The following is a 19,758-nucleotide window of genomic DNA, read 5'->3' as shown; positions in this document are numbered from 1 at the left end:
CACTGTGTATTTTTGGCAATCTTGTCAAAGATCCGTTGACCATGTAGGTAAAGCACAGGCAACAAAAGCAAAAATAGGCAACTGGGACTGCATCAGACCAAAAAGCTTCTGCACAGCAAAGGAAACAATCAACGAGCTGAAAAGGCAATCTACGGGATGAAGACAACATTTGCAAACCATCTGTCTACTAAGGGTTAATCTCCACAATATGTGAGGAACTCCTACAGTGCAATAGCACAAAACTAATAGCTTGATTTAAAAATGGGCTAAGGATTGGAATAGATCTTTCTCCAAAGAAGACATACAAATGGATAACAGGTGTATGAAAAGATACTCAGTGTCACTAATTATCAGAGAAATGCAAATCAAAATCACAATACAATATCACCTCATCCCCGGTAGGGTGGTGATCATTTTTTAAAAAAAAATCAACAAAAGATAACAAGTGTGAGGATGTAGAGAGACGGGAACTCTTGTACTTGTTGGGAAGCCACTATGAAAAACAGTATGGAGGTTCCTCAAAAAGTTAGAAATAGAACTACCATGTCTTACAGCAGTACCACTTCTGAGTATTTATCCAAAAGAATTGAAATCAGGGTATCGAAGAGATAACTGCATTCCCATGTTCACTGCAGCACTATTCACAGTAACCAAGAAGTGGGAGCAACCTGAGCAACTGTGAGTGGGTAAATGTGTTAAAGAAAATCAAGGTATGCGGTGCACACAATGGAACATTATTCAGCCTTCAAAAATAAGAAAATTTGTCTGGGTATGGTAGCTGTGATCCCAGCACTTTGAATGGTCAAGGAGGCAAGATTTTGAGGCCAGGAGTTCAAGACAAGCCTGGATAACACAGCAAGACCCCATCTCTACAAAAGATTAAAAAAATTAGCCAGGCATGTTGGCACACAACTGTAGTCCCATTTGTTTGTGAGGCCAAGGTTTTCCCTGACTCCTAGGATGGCTCCTAGAAATGCAGAAAAGTGTGACATTCCAGAATTACTGCGGAGCTGGTGGAATGAGTTAAAAGGCCAAGGGAAGTGGGCACAGTGAACAGGAGTGGATATGTTTGCTATGTAAGTCTGGAAATAGAGTCCCAGGGAACAAAACATTCCCCAAGGCCATAAGGAATGTGCTCGAGAGAAAGGCACCTGCATCACCAGGTGTTTTGATGGTGGCCTCCTGGGAAAAGGGGCTGTTACAGAGCTTGGATTGATAAGGACAATAGGGCAGGCAGGACTCCCAGAGCAATAGAAGCCAAGTGGGTGCAGTGATTATAATTAGTGGTGAGGTTGGAGGGGCAGCCAGGGGTCATGACCCACAGAGAGTCAGGGACCTGATGAATACAATGTGGCCTCCTGGCGACTTAATGGATGAGTCTCTTGAAAGGGCACTACTCAATTTATGCCATTAGAAGAAATCAAAGCTGGATGACTAGGGGGTTAAGGGCAGTCGTTCCAATAAAAAGTCATCATTCTCTCCTGATTATTGGACCTGACCCAGTTCTCAGACTAGACCCCAATAACAAGGAGGAGGCAGAGTTCCCTTGGGAAAGGACCCTGCAACACTATATATAGTAATGGTTTCCCCCAAGGGATCTATGGCCTTTATTCAGAGGATGATACACTGAAAAAGTGGAAACACTCAACATTTCAAAGACTGTTGGGCAGAGGATCAACATTGATAATGATGCAGGAAAATCCAAAGTGTCACCAGATTCTGTCTCCATCAGAGTAGGGGCATGTAGGAGCCAAGAGTGGAAAATGGAGCCCCGGTCAGGTCAGGCTTGTAATTTGCCCGCTGTGTCTGTGGACCTACCTGGTGATCATTTCCCTGTCCCCCAAGTGTATGTTCAAAAGGACGTGCTTGGTAAAAGACACTACCCCACATTAGCCTGAGGTTAAGTGAGAGCTATCACAGTGAGGAAGGTCACGGGGATGCCTTCGAAACTGCCACTTTCCTGGCCAGGATAGTAAATCAAAACCACTATTACATCTCAGAGTGAGGGACGTACAGAAATTCATACCCTCTTATGAAGGCGTAAAGGACTCTGCAGCTGGTAGAGGCTGCAGTGCAAGGTGCCCCTCTACTTGAGCCATACCACCATGGCAGACCCCATGGTGTTCCAACTGTCAGTCATGGGAAAAGATGTCATTCAGAGATTATGGCAATATCTAATTAGAGAATTATTACACAGATCCCCCAGGACTCTGGAGCAAGCCCATGTCATTTGCCACAAAAACGCATATGCCCTTTGGAAAACAATCATGGTGCACTACCAGGCCCTGTTGTAGATGGAAGGCTGATCATGTGGCCATTCGGCTCTTCAATCGAGCAACTAATTACTGATTCCATTAATCTGCTGTTGGTTTTGGTGTTGTTATAACATGAAACACTCTCAAAAGGCAACATAAGTGCATTTTCCACATCGTAAAATACAATGAAGCCATTACATTGGGATGTCCACACTTGCCTATCAGAATGGAGTGTGCAATGATTAATTTTATGTGATAATTTGACTGGACTAAGGGTGCCCAGATAGCTGGTAAAACATTTCTGGGTGTATCTGAGAGGGTGTTTCTGAAAGATATTTCAGAATCAGCAGACTGGCATTATCTAATTCAGCCTACAAATAGGACACAAAGATGGAGGAAGTGTGAATCTGCACTCAGGTTGAGCTGGGACATTCATCTTCCCCTGCCTTGGACATTGGTGCTTCTGGTTCTCATGGTGCCAGAGTAGGAAAACATAAGAATTCAATGAATGAGGACACATGAAGACCACACCATGGTGATTAAGAACATGAGCTTTACCGAGAGAAGGATTAGTGTTCAAGTTCAGATTCTGCCCCTGACCAGCTGGGTGACCCTGGGCAAGCACTGTAACCTCTGAGAACTTCAAGTTCGTCCACTTATTATTATGAGAATAACAACAAAACCCATCTCACAGGGATGCTGAAAGGCTAAATGGAAGAATACAATCTGGATAGACTAAACACTGCTTGGCAACTGCCCAAGTGACCAGCAAGTCAGGTGATAAGAGCTTGCTTGTTTCTTTTGTGAGTATTTATGAGAGTTCTATATTTTGGAGTCTTATGAATGATATGCTGGTTCTTGGTCCCAAGAACAGTGTGACGATGTGGCAGTGTAAATCAGTATAGTTGATTCTTTAATCCAGTGATTTACCTAGGAGGGCAGAACTGCCCAATACAAGTATGTCGTGTAATGCAAGCCACATGTGTGATTTCACATTTTTTAGTAGCCACAATTAAAAAGGGAAAAGAAAATGAAGTTCATTTTGATTTTACTCAAAAATATATCAAAAATTATCATTTCAGCACACAATTTAAAAAATTATCAGTTGGCAAGAACTTGACATTCTTTTTCTTTGTACTCAGTCTTTGAAACCAAGTATACATTTTGCACTCATAACACATGTAGATAGACTAGCTACATTTCAAGCATTGAATAGATACAGGTGGCTAGTGGCCGCTGTGTCACACTGGGAAGTTCTAAAATTTTTCTCAGAGATATGGAGAAAGGATGACTCAAAGACACTTATTTCAGGATTATTAGTAATAGGAAAACCCTCTAATATAAGATGTTTTGCACAAATGTCAACTCCATGAGGACAGGGACTTTTTTACTTAAAAAATTCATTCTGGAAGTCTTGGCTCTTGCAGGGTCATGAGGACAGGGATTTCTGCCTTGTTTTGTGCACTGCTATGTTCCCAGTGCCCAGAGCTATGCTTGGCACATAGTAAATTCTCAATAAATACATCTTGTTAAATCAACACACACACACACACACACACACACACACACTCCCCTAGATATGCATCTGTACTTCTTGGATCTGTGCCTTGAAGTTAATAAACACCCAATAAATGGTATTTGCTTTATTTTTATTGTTATTGATAATACATTAGATATAACCCTCCCACCAGGTGCACAGAATAAAGTCAGGGCTGGAATTTCATTCTCTTACCTAAATCTCTCTGTTCCCTCTCAGGGAATATTTTCAGAGAATAGGTGGAGTGAGGCAAGGCTGTGGGGAATGTTATCCATCATAGGAGAGAGGGCATAGAAGGCCAGGGGTCAGGAGACCTGGATACTGTCTTAGATTGTGCACCAGCTCACTGAGGACCTTTGTCCTCTCTGGATCAAGTGTCCCACCTGGAAATGAAGGGTCTGGTGCATATAACACTGGAACCCTTTCCCCTAAGATGCCCTGGCATTCAGAGGATGGTGCATGTCCAGTTCTCTTCTGCCTGTGGGGTAGATGCTTCCTGGAATGTGCTGGAGCCTTGAGGGAAATAAGAGCGCTCATATGTTCTGATGTAAGCACGTTTCTGATACATCCTGGGATCGTAGGTCTCATCGTCCCCACTGTTGCTTTCAGTCTGAAAGGGTGAGACACAGGATCACATAAGGGAGTCTTCCTACCTTGCAGCTGGAGCTCACTGAGCTTTTATGGTGGACAGTATGACAAGCCAGCTGGATCCCCCTTTGAGGAAGGACTAACAAACACCAGCTGCTGGGACAGTGGTCAGCAGACAGACTTCAGCTGTCAGCCCACTTAGAGGTTGCCTCAGCTGCAGAAAGTCTTTTGCTCAAGGCTATGCCCTTTCTCAAGGTGCCCAAGCATAGTGGGTGATCCATGTAGGGGTATAGAGGCCTGGGCAGCTCTGTCACTGTGGGGCACCTCTAAAGGCCATTCCAGCTCCAGGTCTGTCCTTGGAGTTGGCTGAAGCTCACATCTGCTCTGCATTCCCATTCACTTCTCCCTATACTCTCTCCTGCTTCCTCTCCTTTCTTCTCCTCCTTTCCGTGAATGCTGGTTCCAGTGGCGCTTCCCCAGAACATCCTGCACACTAAATTCCATCCAGAGTCTGCTTCCTAGGGAGCCACCTACACCATCATCAATCCTTTGGAATCAGATTCCTGTTTGCGGTTGGAAGGATCCGGGAGTGAGTCCTTTGCCCCTGCTTAGCCATGTGACAGCCAAGTCCTGCCCAGAGTCTCCCATTGGCCAGATGAGAGGCGTGGATGAGACACGGTAAGTTGTTCAGCACAGTGACATGAGCGCTGGCTTTAGAGTCCACTGAGTTTGCATCCTACTTCCACCCCTCTTTAGCTGATGTCCTTGAGCATGTGACCTCACTTCCCTGAGACTTTGTCTCATCTGTAAGTTGGGAATGATAGAAAACACACCTCTTGGGACTTCTCAAATAACTAAAAATAGAATGTCCATTCAACCCAGCAATCCCACTACTGGGTATCTACCCAAAGGAAAATAAACCATTTTGTCAAAAGACACCTGCACTCATGTTTATCACAGTATTATTCACAATAGCGAAGTCATGAAGTCAACCTCGGTGCGCATCAGTGGTGGATTGGATAAAGAAAATGTGGTCTATCTACACTATGGAATATTATGCAGCCATAAGAAAGAATGAAATCATGGATGCAGCTGAAGCCTGTTATCTTAAGGCCTTCAGAATTTAACCAGAAACAGAAAAACAAATACTTAACATCTGCTAAAGATGGGTACAATAGACACGAGGGACTCCAGAAGGGAGGAGAAAGGGAGAAGGGCAAGGGCTGAAAACATTCCTATTAGGTACTATGTTCACTGTCTGGGTGACAGGGTCAGTAGAGGCCCAAACCCCACCGTTGCACAATATAGCTGGGTAACATGTGGCACATGTGCCCTCTAAATCTAAAATAATAAAAATTTTTAAAAAGAAAGCATTATGGGATTGTTGTGAATATTTAATGAAATAGTGTGTATTAAAGGGCTTAGGACAGAACCTGAGCCCAAAGCAGGTAATCAATAAGTAGTGTTAGAGGTTATTTATTATTACTCTTAGGGGAATGAACTCTGGACAAGGGATGTGAAAATCCTAGAAACTCTCTGTTTGTGACCAAAACGACTGTAAAATATGGAGCACAGCCTGTAACTATATGAATATAAATGGCCTTTGGCAAGCGGTAAGTATGTTGGAAAAATGATCTCCAGTTCTAGGTCCTTGAGGAATCGCCACACTGTTTTCCACAATGGTTGAACTAATTTGCACTCCCACCAACAGTGTAAAAGCATTCCTAATTTCTCCACATCCTCTCCAGCATCTGTTGTCTCCTGATTTTTTTAATGACTACCATTCTAACTGGTGTGAGATGGTATCTCAATGTAGTTTTGATTTGCATTTCTCTAATGACCCTGTCATTAGATGATGAAAATGATGAGCATTTTTTCATATGTTTGTTGGCTGCACATTCACAATAGCAAAGACTTGGAACCAACCCAAATGCCCATCAATGATAGACTGGATAAAGAAAATGTGGCACATATATGCCATGGAATACTACGTAGCCATAAAAAAGGATGAGTTCATGTTCTTTGCAGGGGCATGGAAAAAGCTGGAAACCATCATTCTCAGCAAACTGAAACAATAATAGGAAACCAAACACCGCATGTTCTCACTCACAAGTGGGTATTGAACCACAAGAACACATGGACATGGGGGGGAACATCACACACTGGGGTGTGTTGGGGGTTGGAGGGCTAAGGGAGGGATAGCAAGAGGTTGGGGGATGGGAGGATAGCATTAGGAGAAATACCAAATGTAGATGACGGAGTGATGGATGCAGCAAACCACCATGGCACATGTATACCTATGTGACAAACCTGCACATTCTGCACATGTACCCCAGAAGTTAAAGTATAAAAAGAAAAGAAAAGAATGTTCTTAAACCATATATCTCAAGCTGCGTGGAGAGGGGCAGGGATGAATGGCAGGGAGGAAGCAGGAGGTCTCACCGACAGAGTCCAGGAGCTCACTGGGGACCCATCCCAATTCTCAAAGCATGGGTAATTCAGCCAGATCTCAGCCTCTCGTGCCAGCTTCCGCCAACCCTCTGGGTCTCCACCTAAGTTTCCTGTAGGGTCAGCTGGGTCCAGAATCACAGGCCTGTAGAGCAACATTGAGAGAGGGACAGGTGAGGAACTAGGGCTCTGTCCCAGGAGTCCAGATGCTCCTGGCAGAGTAAAACGTAGCCTGGGATGGGCTGGGACTCAGAGCATGAGGAAGGGCTCCCAGGGTTACGTCTTCAGTGGCCTATTCCCCAGCGGGCAGTTAGCATGGGGAGAGGGAGCCTTGCACTTGCGCCTGACAGATGTGGGTTTGAATCCCACCTCTGCCCTTTATCAGTGATGTGCCCTTGGTTAGGTCACTTGAACTCTCTAAGCCTCAGGTTTTGTTCTGTCAAACGCGGGTAGTTCCACAGGCCTATCTCAAAGGCTATGGTGTGAGGAAAGAAAAAGCCAAGTAATGTGAAATGCTTAGCACAGTGACTAGAACATAACACACACGTCAGTCATGTTGATAGTAATTTTCACTATTATATTAGCATGTGTTAGTCTCACAGCAAGCTTTCAATACCTGGGAGCAATTACTGTTATTGCTGTTGCTGCTGTTCTTATTTCAGTTCAAATTCTACCTATTTCACTCATTTTCCGTTAAGGGTTGGACAAGCTCCTTACCTCTCAGAACCTCAGTTTACTCACCTGTAAAATGATGGGCATAGTGCCTGCCTTGCAGGGTTAGAGGTAGGCATTTAAATCAAATGGCAGTAGTAAAATGCTCAGCACAATGACAGGCAACTTGAGATTCTCACCAAGTGGGGATCCCTCCCACCTCCTCCATTTACAAGGCACTGTATCTTTATCCAGGTGTTCATTTAAATAGGGGAGCTAATCCATGTGGGGATAGCATACCTGGGTTTGCTGAGCTGCCTGCTCAGGTACTCTCTAATACTGGGGTTTTTAAAGTCATAATACACTGTCCAGTAGATGCAGAGTTGCTGGTAGTTTATGACCAATTCCAAGACTGTCCGAAATCCCTGGGCTGTGTTGAAATCTGTTTCCATGCTCCCTTGCTCCCAAGCATAGACCGTCAGGAGCTCCAGGGCATACTGAGGTGGCAGTGGCTTCCCAAGCTCTTCCTTACACTGAGAAGATGAAAAACAATCAGGAAAAAAATGGGTTTGCTCAACTTTTATGTAAACTACATTTCTTACTGGCCCAAGTCCAGCCTGCCACCTGTTTTTAGATACAAAGTTTACTTGGAACAAATCAAGGCTCATTCATTATTGTATAGTTTATGACTGTGTTCATGCTACAAAGGCAGGGTTGAGCAGTTGCAACAGACCCTGTGCAGTCCACAAAGTCTAAAATATTTATCTAGTCCTTTATTTAAAAAAAAGTTTGCTGGCCTCTTGTTAAGAGTTCTGGATTTTGGCCGGGCGCGGTGGCTCATGCCTATAATCCCAGCACTTTGGGAGGCTGAGGTGGGTGGATCACAAGGTCAAGAGATCGAGACCATCCTGGTCAACAAGGTGAAACCCCGTCTCTATTAAAAATACAAAAATTAGCTGGGCACGGTGGTGCGTGCCTATAGTCCCAGCTACTCAGGAGGCTGAGGCAGGAGAATTGCTTGAACCCAGGTGGCAGAGGTTGCAGTGAGCCGAGATCGTGCCATTGCACTCCAGTCTGGGTAACAACAGCGAAACTCGCCTCAAAAAAAAAAAAAAAAAAAAAACAAAAGAGTTCTGGATTCTTATTGATGTAGGTTCGAACCTGGCTTCACCATTGTCCACTTCTAAGTAGATGACTTAGACTCTCAGAGCCTCGTTATTTTCATCCGCTAAGTGAGTGGTCATAATAGCACCTCTCTTAGAAGGAGATTATGAAAATTAACCAAGAAGAAGTACTTGTAATGTTCCTAAGAAATGCACAGAAGCAAACGAAATTCCTTGTGGAGGAGAATACATAATCCAAAACCTCAAATTATTTTACAAATAATTTTCAAATACCATGATGAGCACATATGTAACCAGGCACACAAGGAAACAAAACACTAGGAGTGATGACCAACAGAAAAAAAGAGAAATAGTAATAAACTTGTAAAACTTTAAATATTGAGGGACTGAACACAGACTTTAAAATAACTTGGAACTCTACAAGGAAAACTACAAAACACTGCTGAAAGAATTCGTAGATGACATAAACAAATGGAAACACATCCCATGCTCATGATTTGGGTAGAATCAATACTGTGAAAATGACCATACTGCCAAAAACTATGTACAAATTCAATGCAATTCCCATCAAAATATCACCATCATTCTTCACAGAACTAGAAAAAAAAATCCTAAATTCATATGGAACCAAAAAAGAGCCCACAGAGCCAAAGCAAGACTAGGTAAAAAGAACAAATCTGGGGCCTGGCGCAGTGGCTCACGCCTGTAATCCCAACACTTTGGGAGGCCAAGGTGGGTGGATCACAAGGTCAAGAGATTGAGACCATCCTGGTCAACATAGTAAAACCCCGTCTCTACTAAAAATACAAAAAAAAAAAAAAAAACTAGCTGGGCATGGTGGCACCATGCCTGTAATCCCAGCTACTCAGGAGGCTGAGGGGGGTGAATTGCCTGAACCCAGGAGGCGGAGGTTGCGGTGAGCCAAGATCACACCATTGCACTCCAGCCTGGGTAACAAGAGCAAAACTCCATATCAAAAAAAAAAAAAAAAAAAAAAAACAAATCTGGAGGCATTACATTACCAGACTTCAAACTATCCTATAAGGCCACAGTCACCAAAACAGCATGGTATTGGTATAAAAATAGTCACATAGACCAATGTAACAGAATAATGACCCAGAAATAAAGCCAAACACTTACAGCCAACTGATCTTTGACAAAGCACGACACAAAGTGGGGAAAAGACACCCTATTCAAGAAATGGTGCTGGGATAAGTGGCAAGTCACATGTAGAAGAATTAAACTGGATCCTTATCTCTCCTCTTACACAAAATCCAACTCAAAATGAATCAAACGCTTAAATCTAAGACCAGAAACCGTAAAGATTATAGAAGATAACATCGGAAAAACCCTTCTAGACATTGGCTTAGGCAAAGACTTCATGACCAAGAACCCAAAAGCAAATGCAACAAAAACAAAGATCAATAGATGGGACTTCATTAAACTAAAAAGCTTCTGCAAAGCAAAAGAAATAATAATTAGCAGAGTTAACAGATAACCCACAGAGTGGTAGAAAATCTTCACAATCTATACATCTGACTAATATCCCGAATCTACAAAGAACTCAAACAAATCAGCAAGAAAAAACAAACAATCCCATCAAAAAGTAGGCTATGGACATGAACACAGGACTCTCAAAAGAAGATACATAAATAGCCAACAAGCATGTGGGAAAATGTTCAACATCACTAATTATCAGGGAAATGCACATCAAAACCACAGTGCGATACCACTTCACTCCTGCAAGAATGGCCATAATAAAAAATCAAAAAATAATAGATGTTGGTGTGGATGTGGTAAAATGGGAACACTTCTACACTACTGGGGGGAATGTAAACTTGTACAACCACTATGGAAAACAGCTTGGAGATTCCTTATAGAACTAAAATTCTAATGGGATTGCATTAGATCCAGCAATCCCCCTACTAGCTATCTACCCAGAGGAAAAGAAGTCATTTTATGAAAAAGATACCTGTACATGCATGTTTATAACAGCACAATTTGCAACTGCAAAAATATGGAACCAACCCAAATACTTGTCAATCAATGAGTAGATAATGCCACACACACACACACACATCATGAAATACTACTCAGCCATAAAAAGGAGCAAAATAATGGCATGCACAGCAACCTTGATGGAAATGGATACTATTATTTTAAGTAAGTAACTCAGGAACGGAAAACCAAATATTGTATGTTCTCACATATATGTGGGAACTAAGCTATGAGGAAGCATAGGCATAAGAATGATACATGGGACTTTGAGGACTGAGGGGGACGAATGGGGGATGGGGAGGGTTAAAAGACTACATTTTGGGTACAATGTACACTGCTTGGGTAATGGGTACACCAAAATCTCAGAAATCACCACTAAAAAACTTATTCATGGACTAAACACCACCTGTTCCCCCAAAAACCTAACAAAACAGAAAAATTAAATATAAAAAAAATAGTCCTCTCTCTGTGATCAGTGGTTTGAGTGAGGACAGGCAAGGAGAGGTATCAGAGCCATATATGTATACACATGGATCAGTGTGTGCTCATGTCACAGAAAAGAAGTGTAAATAAAACATCATACTAAAAAGTAACAAAAATTTTTAAATAACTAGGAATATCATATTCACAGACTAAAATAAAAACTTTAAATAGTTAGTAGGGAATTATGGCAGGTGTGGTGGCTCAGCCCTGTAATCCTAGCACTTTGGGAGGCTGAGGTGGGTGGATCACCGGAGGTCAGGAGTTCAAGACCAGCCTGGCCAACATGGTGAAACCCTGTCTCTACTAAACTACAAAAATTAGCCAGGCATGATGGTGGGTGCCTGTAATCCCAGCTACTCAGGAGGTTGAGATGGGAGAATCTCTTGAACCTAGTAGACAGCAGTTGCATTGAGCCAAGATAGCACCACTGCACTTCAGCCTGGGTGGCTGAGGGAGACCCTGTCTCAAAAAAAAAAAAAAAAAATTAGTAGGAAATTAAAAGCCATAAGAAGTAACATGGCAGATATAAAAAAATGAAATAGAAATTTTGGGATTAAAAATGGCAACTATAATTAAGAGCTTAACAGTAAATTAGATATAGCTAAAGAGAAAATTAGTTAATTCAAAGGTAGATTAGAAGAAACCATTCAGAATAGAGCATGAAAAAAATAGACAAAAAGATAGAAAATACAAAAAAGAGTACAGAGCTATGAAAGACAGAGTAAGGTCTAACATACATTTAATTGGAATTCCAGGAGGTGAGGAGACAATGGGGGAGAATCCATGTTTTAGAAGAATGGCTGAGAAGTTTTAAAACTGAAGATACCAGTACACAGATTCAGGAATATTAAAGGAATCCCAATCTGGACAAATTATAGGAACCCATCATTAAAACACAGCAGATTGAAGCTAGACAAAATCAAAGACAAAGAAAAACTCTTACATGCAGCCAGAGGAATAAAATAGGTTACTTACAAAGGAGCTGCAGTTAGACTAGAAACTGACTTTTTAATGATGACACTGGAAGATGGAATGATATATTCAATGTACTGAAATGGCCACCCAGCAAAAGCATGCTTCAACAATGAAGGCACAAACATGACATTTTCAGACAAACAAAAACTGAGGGAGTTTACTACCAATAGGCCATCATCAAAAGAAATCCCAAAGGATGAATAGTCATTTAGGAAAATGACCCCACATGGAATGTTAGAGGTGTAAGAAAGAATGACGTGAAGAAAGCAGTAAATCTCTGAGTAGATTAAATAAACATTGGCTCTAAAACAATAATAATGCTTTGAGGCACTTGAAAACATAGAGAAACTTGAAATAGACAAAAAATGTAGCGTATACATTGGAGGTGGTAATGGTGGTTAGTGGAGTTAAATTACTGTCATCTTGTCTTGTTTTGAAGGAGAACAGCATAAAGAAAGAAAGAAAAAGACAATTCTGGGCTGTACAGGACTCTCTTGATCATTGTACAACAGCTAGCATTCCTGCCACTTTCCACTAAATATAAGCACCCATACGAGCACCCATGTCCTCCTATCACCATGGTTACCAAAACACCCGCATTAATTTTCTTTTCTTTTCTTTTTTTTGAGATGGAGTCTTGCTCTGTTGCCCAGGCTGGAGTGCAGTGGCCCAATCTCGGCTCACTGCAACCTCCGCCTCCTGGTTTCAAGTCATTCTCCTGTCTCAGCCTGCTGAGTAGCTGGGATTACAGACATGCACCACCACGCCCAGCTAATCATAGGCATCTAATTATATATGCATGCACACATGAATCTGTGTGTGCTCATGTCCCAGAAAAGAAGTGCAAATAAAACATAATACTAAAAAATAATAAAATTTTTTTAAAAACTAGAAATATCATATTCACAGAATGAAATAAAAATTTTAAATATGTTAGACCTTACTCTGTCTTTCATCTGTTTCCCTCTCTTTCTCTCTCTCTTTTTCTCTAAGTAGAGATGGGGCTTCACCATGTTGGTCAGGCTGGTCTTGAACTCCTGACCTCAGGTGATTCACCCACCTCAGCCTCCCAAAGTGCTGGGATTACAGGTGTGAGCCACCGTGCCTGGCCTCATTTTCAACATGTCCCTGGGGGCAGTGCTGCTTTTGTCAAGAACTGCTTTTGTAAATTGTACCATGCTCAGGCTCCATGATTAAAATTCGTGGAACAGCAAACACTTAGAAGTCTAGCAACTAAATGATTGTCTTCTTTTACCTAGAGGTGTTATTTTTAAATTGGGAAGTTTATCCCTGATTATTTTCATCCATTTATTTAAGAAATGTATATTGAATGCCTGTTATTATCAGGCAAACTCCTAAGTCAGTAGACCCAAATTAAAGTTTTTGTTTGTTAGACAAGATCTTGCTCTGTCACCCAGGCTGGAGTGCAGTCGTGCGATCTTGACTCACCGCTACCTTCTCCTCCCAGGCTCAAGTGATCCTCCCCACTCAGGCTCCCCAGTAGCTGGAGCTACAGGTGCTCACCACCACACCTGGCTAATTTTTAAGTTTTTTGTAGAGACAAGGTTTTGCCATGTTGCTCAGGTTAGTCTTGAACTCAAGCAATCCACTGCCTTGGCCTATCAAAGTGCTGGGATTACCTGTGTGAGCCACTGTGCCCAGCCAAATTCGAGTTTTACTTCTGCTAGTTGTTGGCCGAATGAGTCACCAGACCCAGAAGTTTCTCTTGTTGACCTAAGTGTAAAATGGTTTAATAATAATACCTAACCTTAACTAACTTACAGAATCACTGTGAAAGTTGACTAAAATGCAGGGCATTTAAAAGTGAACAGAAAAGCATATCACATCCACAAAACATTGATAAGTTAAGCACACAATACATGTTAGCTTTTATTATATGTACTCTTTTGGTGGCTAAAAGATATCATATTTGTTAGCACCAGCTATATGCCATTTTACTCTAGCTGTGGCATGCTACTTTTTGCAAATGAGAAAACAGAAAGAACGGAGAGGTTAAGTTGCTTACTCAAGGTCAGCCAGAGAGTAAGTAGAAGAGGTGTATGAACATATATTTGTTGGAAACGCTCGTTTTATCTTATCCACCTTCTGAAGAGTGTGGTTGACTCTCTCTCTCTCTCTGTGTGTGTGTGTGTGTGTGTGTGTAGCACTGATTCATTTATTCAACCATTATTTACACCTATTATGCACCAGGCTCTGTTCTAAGTTCTTGGGATATAGCAGTCAACAGAACACCAAAATCCCTTCCTTCCTCCCTTCCCTCCCTTTCATTCTCTTTTCTTTTTTTGTTGCAACCTCCTCCCTCCTCCCTCTCCACCTCTTTTTCCTTTCTCTCCTCTTCCCCTCCCTCTATTCTCTCCACCACTCTCCCTCCTCTTTCCTTCACTTCTTCTTTCTCTGCTCCCCCCACAACTCCTCTGCTCCCAGTCCAGACAGAACCCACAGTGGCCTGGCAGGAGGGCCATACATTTTGGTACCAGTGCTTGACTAGGCGAATGAGGCTCTTGAGCTTGGGGGGGCGCTGCTTCAGGAAGTTTCTCTGTAGTTCTGTGAAGCAGGTGGAGAACTCGCCCTCTTTCTGCAGGTAGATGCACTCCTCGATGAGCTTGACATAGATTTGGGGGTTAGGTTTACAGATGCCAGTCAGCTGACCTGTTGAGGCAAAACCTACAACTTAGGTGTCAGCTCTTCTCTGAGGTTCTTTCGGTCACCCTGGGGGACAAGCTCCCTGGCCATGGGGTTTGACTGGAAAGTGCATTAGACCCAGGGCTGGAAAGCCTGAGGTCCATTCTCGATCCTCCCTCCTGCCCTCTCCACTGCCATGACCCCATCCAAGCCACCAGCGTCATGCACCTGAATGATGGAACCTTTACAGGTTCCCCCACGGCCTGTTCTCTACCCGGCACCTAGAGAAAGCTTTTAAAATCTGATCTTGCGGCTTCCTGCATCCCACACCACCTGAAATTTGAAAACTCAAAGTTTTTATGGTGTCTAGTGACGTTGGGGTGATCTGGTCTCTGCAACCTCTCCCCCCTTACCTCCTGTCTTGCTTCCTTTGCCCACTTTCTACTGCTCTGACCTTTTCTGTCTTCCTCAAATGTGCCACGGTCATTGCCGCTTCAGGGCCTCTGCATTCACTGTTCCTCTTCCCAGAAGCCCCAGATCTTCCCATGTTGCACTCCTTCTCACCTCTCAGGCTCAGGGGCCCTCCCTCATGACTCTGTCTAAAACAGCCCTGAACACCCATGGCTGTCTATTGTTTTGCTCTACTTAGGTTTTTTTTTTTTTTTTTTTTTTTTAGTAACTCCTTATGTTATTTTTTTTTTTTTTTTGAGATGGAGTCTCGCTCTGTCACTCAGGCTGGAATGCAGTGGTGTGATCTTGGCTCGCTGCAACCTCCATCTCCTGGGTTCAAGCGATCCTCCTGCCTCAGCCTCCCAATCCTCAGCTGCTGGGATTATAGGCACCCACCACCACGCCCAGCTAAATTTTGCATTTTTAGTAGAGATGGGATTTTACCATGTTGGCCAGGCTGGTCTTGAACTCCTGACCTCAAGTGATCTGCTCACTTTGGCCTCAAAGTTCTGGGATTACAGACGTGAGCCATCCCGACCAGCCTTCTCCCTCTTATTTTTTATAACCATTGTACTCCAGTCCCCAACACAAGATATGGCACAAAGGAGAGAATTCAAAACTTTCTCATACCCTGGTGTCTTCAGAGTGTCAGCATTTTTTTTTCAAGGCTGCCCTAGGCCCAAAGAAAACCCTGACAGTTCCTTTAATTAAGTACTAATTGCTTGCTAATTAATCACTAATTGCTACATAATTACCAACTATTAATTAGTAGCCACTAATCACTAAGTTCAAACAATTTAATAGTAGCTGTTTGCATTGTGTCTGACAGATGTCATTGCATTTCCCTCAAAAATCAAAATCTAAATTATTCCGTGGCCCTCTGTGAGTTCACTGTGGTGTTCTGAGGTGCCTTCATATACAGTTGGGAAATTCATATTTTTGATTGATTGACTGATTGACTGAAGCAGGGTCTTGCTCTTGCTCTGTGCCCCCAGTCTGGAGTGCAACGGCATGTTCACGGCTCACTGAAACCTCAAACACCTGGCTGTCCTCACGGGATCCTTCAGTCTCAGCCTCCTGAATATCTGTGACCACAGGCATGTACCACCACACCCAGCTAATTTTTAAAAATTTTTAGTAGAGATAAGATTTCACTTCGTTGCCCAGGCTGGTCTTGAAGTCCTGGGCTCAAACGATCCGCCGCCTCAGCCTCCCAAAGTGCTGGAATTACAAGCATAAGCCGCTACACCTACTGGAAATTCACATTTTTAAACACCTGTTACTCATCAGACCTGAATGTCTGATGAGTAATAAGCATTAAGTAAGTGATCATTTACCACTTAAAATAATGGTAGCATGGTTTTAGCAATCCTCCTGATGTAGAAATGGGGCCTCTGAGAGGTTACACTTCCTGTTCAAATGTTCCTGCAGGTTAAAAATATCTATCTCCCAACCTGCTGCATACATTTGACGAGATCTCCTCATGTTGGGACAAAGATGAAAGTAACGTGAACTTTAAGCCACATCTTTGCTGTCGGATTTTAGATAAAATTCACATGTTTTGCCATAACCAGTACCAGTAAGCCTTGCAGCTGTTCTGCAAGAAATGTCTTTGTCCTGGAATTATGCCAGTTTGCTGTTTAATGCCTCTTCTGTAATAGATCATGATGTTAGTCATTCTTGCTCAGGGAGAGATCCTAAGATCTCCTCCTCCCACCCTGCTTTAGAGGGATGTTGGGGCAAAAAAAAAAAAAAAAAAAAAAAAAAAAAAGCCTCAAGCTGTGGGAGATTTCTGCTCCAAAATGGGAAAAGGGAGAAAAAGAAGCTGGGAGCTCTCACCCAGGGCATCAAAGGCAGGCAGCACGTCAAACTCCACTCCCTCCCTGAGACAGGGCGAACTCAGCACGAAGCTCAGCGCACGGGGGCTGTCCCAGTGTGAAGTCTGGACCTCAAACTTCACGGAGAATACTCTCTCTCTTTGACAGGCTTTCAGCTGTCTCCTAATTTCCCAGATGAAGTCTCCCCGGTACTTTAACTGATCCTGAAAAGTCGTGAGAGGACTGAGGAAGACAACCAGGTCAGCGTCAGATCTGCCTCTGAGGGCGGTGCCTTTGCCTGAGGAGCCACCCTGGAAAAGACAAGCACAGTAACCGACGCTTAGTGAGGCAAACCTCCCTAAATAAAACGACAGGAACAATCACTAACATTACAGAGCACTAGCCGCTGTTCTGAAGGCATTGCACGTCTTAAAGTCCTATAATGTTTGCAGTGATGCTATGGTTTGGGTACCATTATCATTAGCTTCTATTTTACGGACCCGAAAATGGATGATCAGTGAGATTATATATCAGCCCCATCATCCAGATAGTAGGTGGCAGATACAATTCAAACCTGGGGGCCTCCGTCTGGGATATGTGTTCTTTTCCTGACTAGCTTATGCTGGGTGGTTCACATTTAACTATCTTACTTAATCTGCACAACGCTATGAGGTACTGAGGGGAAAGAGGAAAAAACAGTTAGGTGAACAGTGAAGGCTGGGTCCTGGAGAAGCAGCCTGCCTGAAACTGGCACAGGTAGGGGGCCTTATGTAAAACAAATCCACAGTTATACACACAAGAGAAGCGGCGCTATGTGCTTGCCTAGAGACGTCCTCACAGCTGCATAAGGTAAGGGGATTTGCACAGCTTTACTGACAAAAAGTTTCTCAAACAGTTACAGGGAAGAGAGCAGTTTCTAATAAAAGTTTTTTTGCATTCAGCTGTAATCTGGCAATCCACTCAGACTCCCCTCTCTGCAGCGGAGAGAGCTTTCTTCTTTTGCTTATTAAACTTTTGCTCCAAGCCCACCTCTGTGTCCATGTTCCTTAATTTTCTTGGACACAGGACAAAGAACCTCGGGTACTAGTTCAGACAACGAGAAGCTGCTACATTAAGGTACATTGGTGAGACTGCAACAGTATTGGGGATTGTGACTGAAGAAATTGGGACACAAAGTAAAATGACTTGCTCAAGGTCTCACAGCCAGCAGGTGATATTTGCTTTCAAAACATACTATTCTTCATTGCAGAAATGGTAAGCCCTAGCCTGGCCACTGTTTACCAGAGCTGGGCTTCAGTTTCTTTATTTCTGAAATGGGCATGGACTAGGACAGTGGTTCATAAACTTTGGTGGGGGGGTCACTTGTTAATAATAGGGATGTAGGCTTTCACCCCAGATTCTATTTTAACAAGCTATGTGGATAAATCAGAAGATCTCAGTTCTCTGGACTCACATTTGCACCCTGGGTTTTAGATTTTTGCTTCTCTCTCTCTCTTTCTGGTGTCTCTCTCTCTGTGTCTCTCTCTGTGTGTCTCTCTCATTCTCAGTCTCAACTCTTGTACATTCAGCCACCCCTCCCCGCCAGGCAGGCCTGGACTCACCTTTACCACCTTGGACACCCGCACAGGGTAGGAGCTACCTTGGAAGCACCTTTCCTTCAGGAATCCACAGATGATGTCAATGGCTTTGTTGATTTGAATGCGAAAATGCGTGTCTGGCAAGAGATTGTCTTCGACGAACTTGTCCAGATCTCTGGCTGGGGTATTGCTGAGCTCCATCATTGACAGGAGAGCCCGTGGCAACAGAACTGCCTCCGGGACCTATTAGCTTTTATCTCTTCTGTAGGTTTCATTTCCTCGGAGGGGAGGAGCCGTCTTTGCATTCTCCTTTAGCAAATCAAACACTCCCCTGATCCCAGTGCTGAATTTCACCTGCTCACTCTTCCGTGTTCTGGAACTTTGTCTTTTAACCAGCAACTAGCAGCCCAGCCTTTCTCTGAAGGCTACTCTGGAAATGAATTTTAACCCGCAGCCAAGATAAATCACACATAACAGATTTTGTGTTTCCTTATCTTTTTTTTTTTTGCTTTTGACAAAATCATTTCAGAGTCATCTGTGGCTTTTTCCAGCAATACTCACCTGTTGCAAAAAGAAAAAGTCAGAAAAACCAGGAAGTGGAAAGATCATCTGTGATTCTAAAACGAAAAAAGTGCCACTATCAACATTCTGATGTAGCGCTTTCCAGATTATTTTTCTTAGTGTGAACACACACACAAACACAGGTCTCTTTTCTTTTTCTTACGAACCGCATTATACTATGCTTTTTTTCCCTTTCAGTTAGTAGATATTTATTTTATTTTATTATTTTTTGGAGACAGGATCTTGCTTTGTTACCCAGGCTAGAGTGCAGGGGCCTGATCATGGCTCACTGCAACCTCAACCTCCTGGGCTCAAGCAATCATTCTGCCTCAGCGTCCTGAGTACCTGGGACTACAGGCATACGTTACTGTGCCCTGCTCATTATTTTTTGTAGAGACAAGGTCTTGCTATGTTGCCCAGGTTGGATTTTATTTCTTACACAGTTTCAGGCTTACAGAGAAATTTAGCTGAATGTACAGAGAGTACCATAAGCTGTCTCTCCTGCCAATAAGTTCCTCTATTATTAACAGTGCTGTGATAAATTTGTTACAATTGATAAGTTGATATTAATACATCATAATTAACAAGAGTCCATTTACATTAAGGTTTAATTAAGGCTCACTCTTGTTTCCTACAGTTCTATGGGTTGTG

General features: G+C 42.9%; 1 protein-coding gene across 5 annotated transcripts; it reads right to left on the bottom strand.

The window, feature by feature from the left end:
• Positions 1-3,888: 3,888 nt before the first annotated feature.
• OAS1 (2'-5'-oligoadenylate synthetase 1) lies at positions 3,889-18,772 on the bottom strand. 5 transcript variants are annotated; one of them, XM_054238916.2, is made up of 7 exons: positions 18,571-18,772; positions 16,992-17,280; positions 14,527-14,682; positions 9,448-9,452; positions 7,780-8,012; positions 6,823-6,973; positions 3,889-4,402 (listed from the first exon to the last, which is right to left on the bottom strand). In XM_054238916.2, the coding sequence occupies exons 1-7, from the start codon at positions 18,748-18,750 to the stop codon at positions 4,238-4,240; spliced, it is 1,179 nt and encodes a 392-aa protein (XP_054094891.2). In that variant the 5' UTR covers positions 18,751-18,772; the 3' UTR covers positions 3,889-4,237. The 5 variants fall into 5 exon arrangements, with proteins under 5 accessions (XP_054094891.2, XP_009002948.4, XP_078193494.1 ...); XM_078337368.1 differs by lacking the exon at positions 9,448-9,452 and adding an exon at positions 5,954-5,956 and having other exon boundaries at positions 3,922-4,402; positions 6,827-6,973; positions 14,545-14,729; XM_054238917.2 differs by lacking the exon at positions 3,889-4,402 and adding an exon at positions 4,925-5,184.
• Positions 18,773-19,758: the final 986 nt, after the last annotated feature.

The sequence above is a fragment of the Callithrix jacchus genome, chromosome 9, assembly GCF_049354715.1.
Source record: "Callithrix jacchus isolate 240 chromosome 9, calJac240_pri, whole genome shotgun sequence".
NCBI classification, from domain to species: domain Eukaryota; kingdom Metazoa; phylum Chordata; class Mammalia; order Primates; family Cebidae; genus Callithrix; species Callithrix jacchus.
Note: the sequence above shows the minus strand (reverse complement) of the source record. Positions and strands in the feature narration are given on the sequence as shown.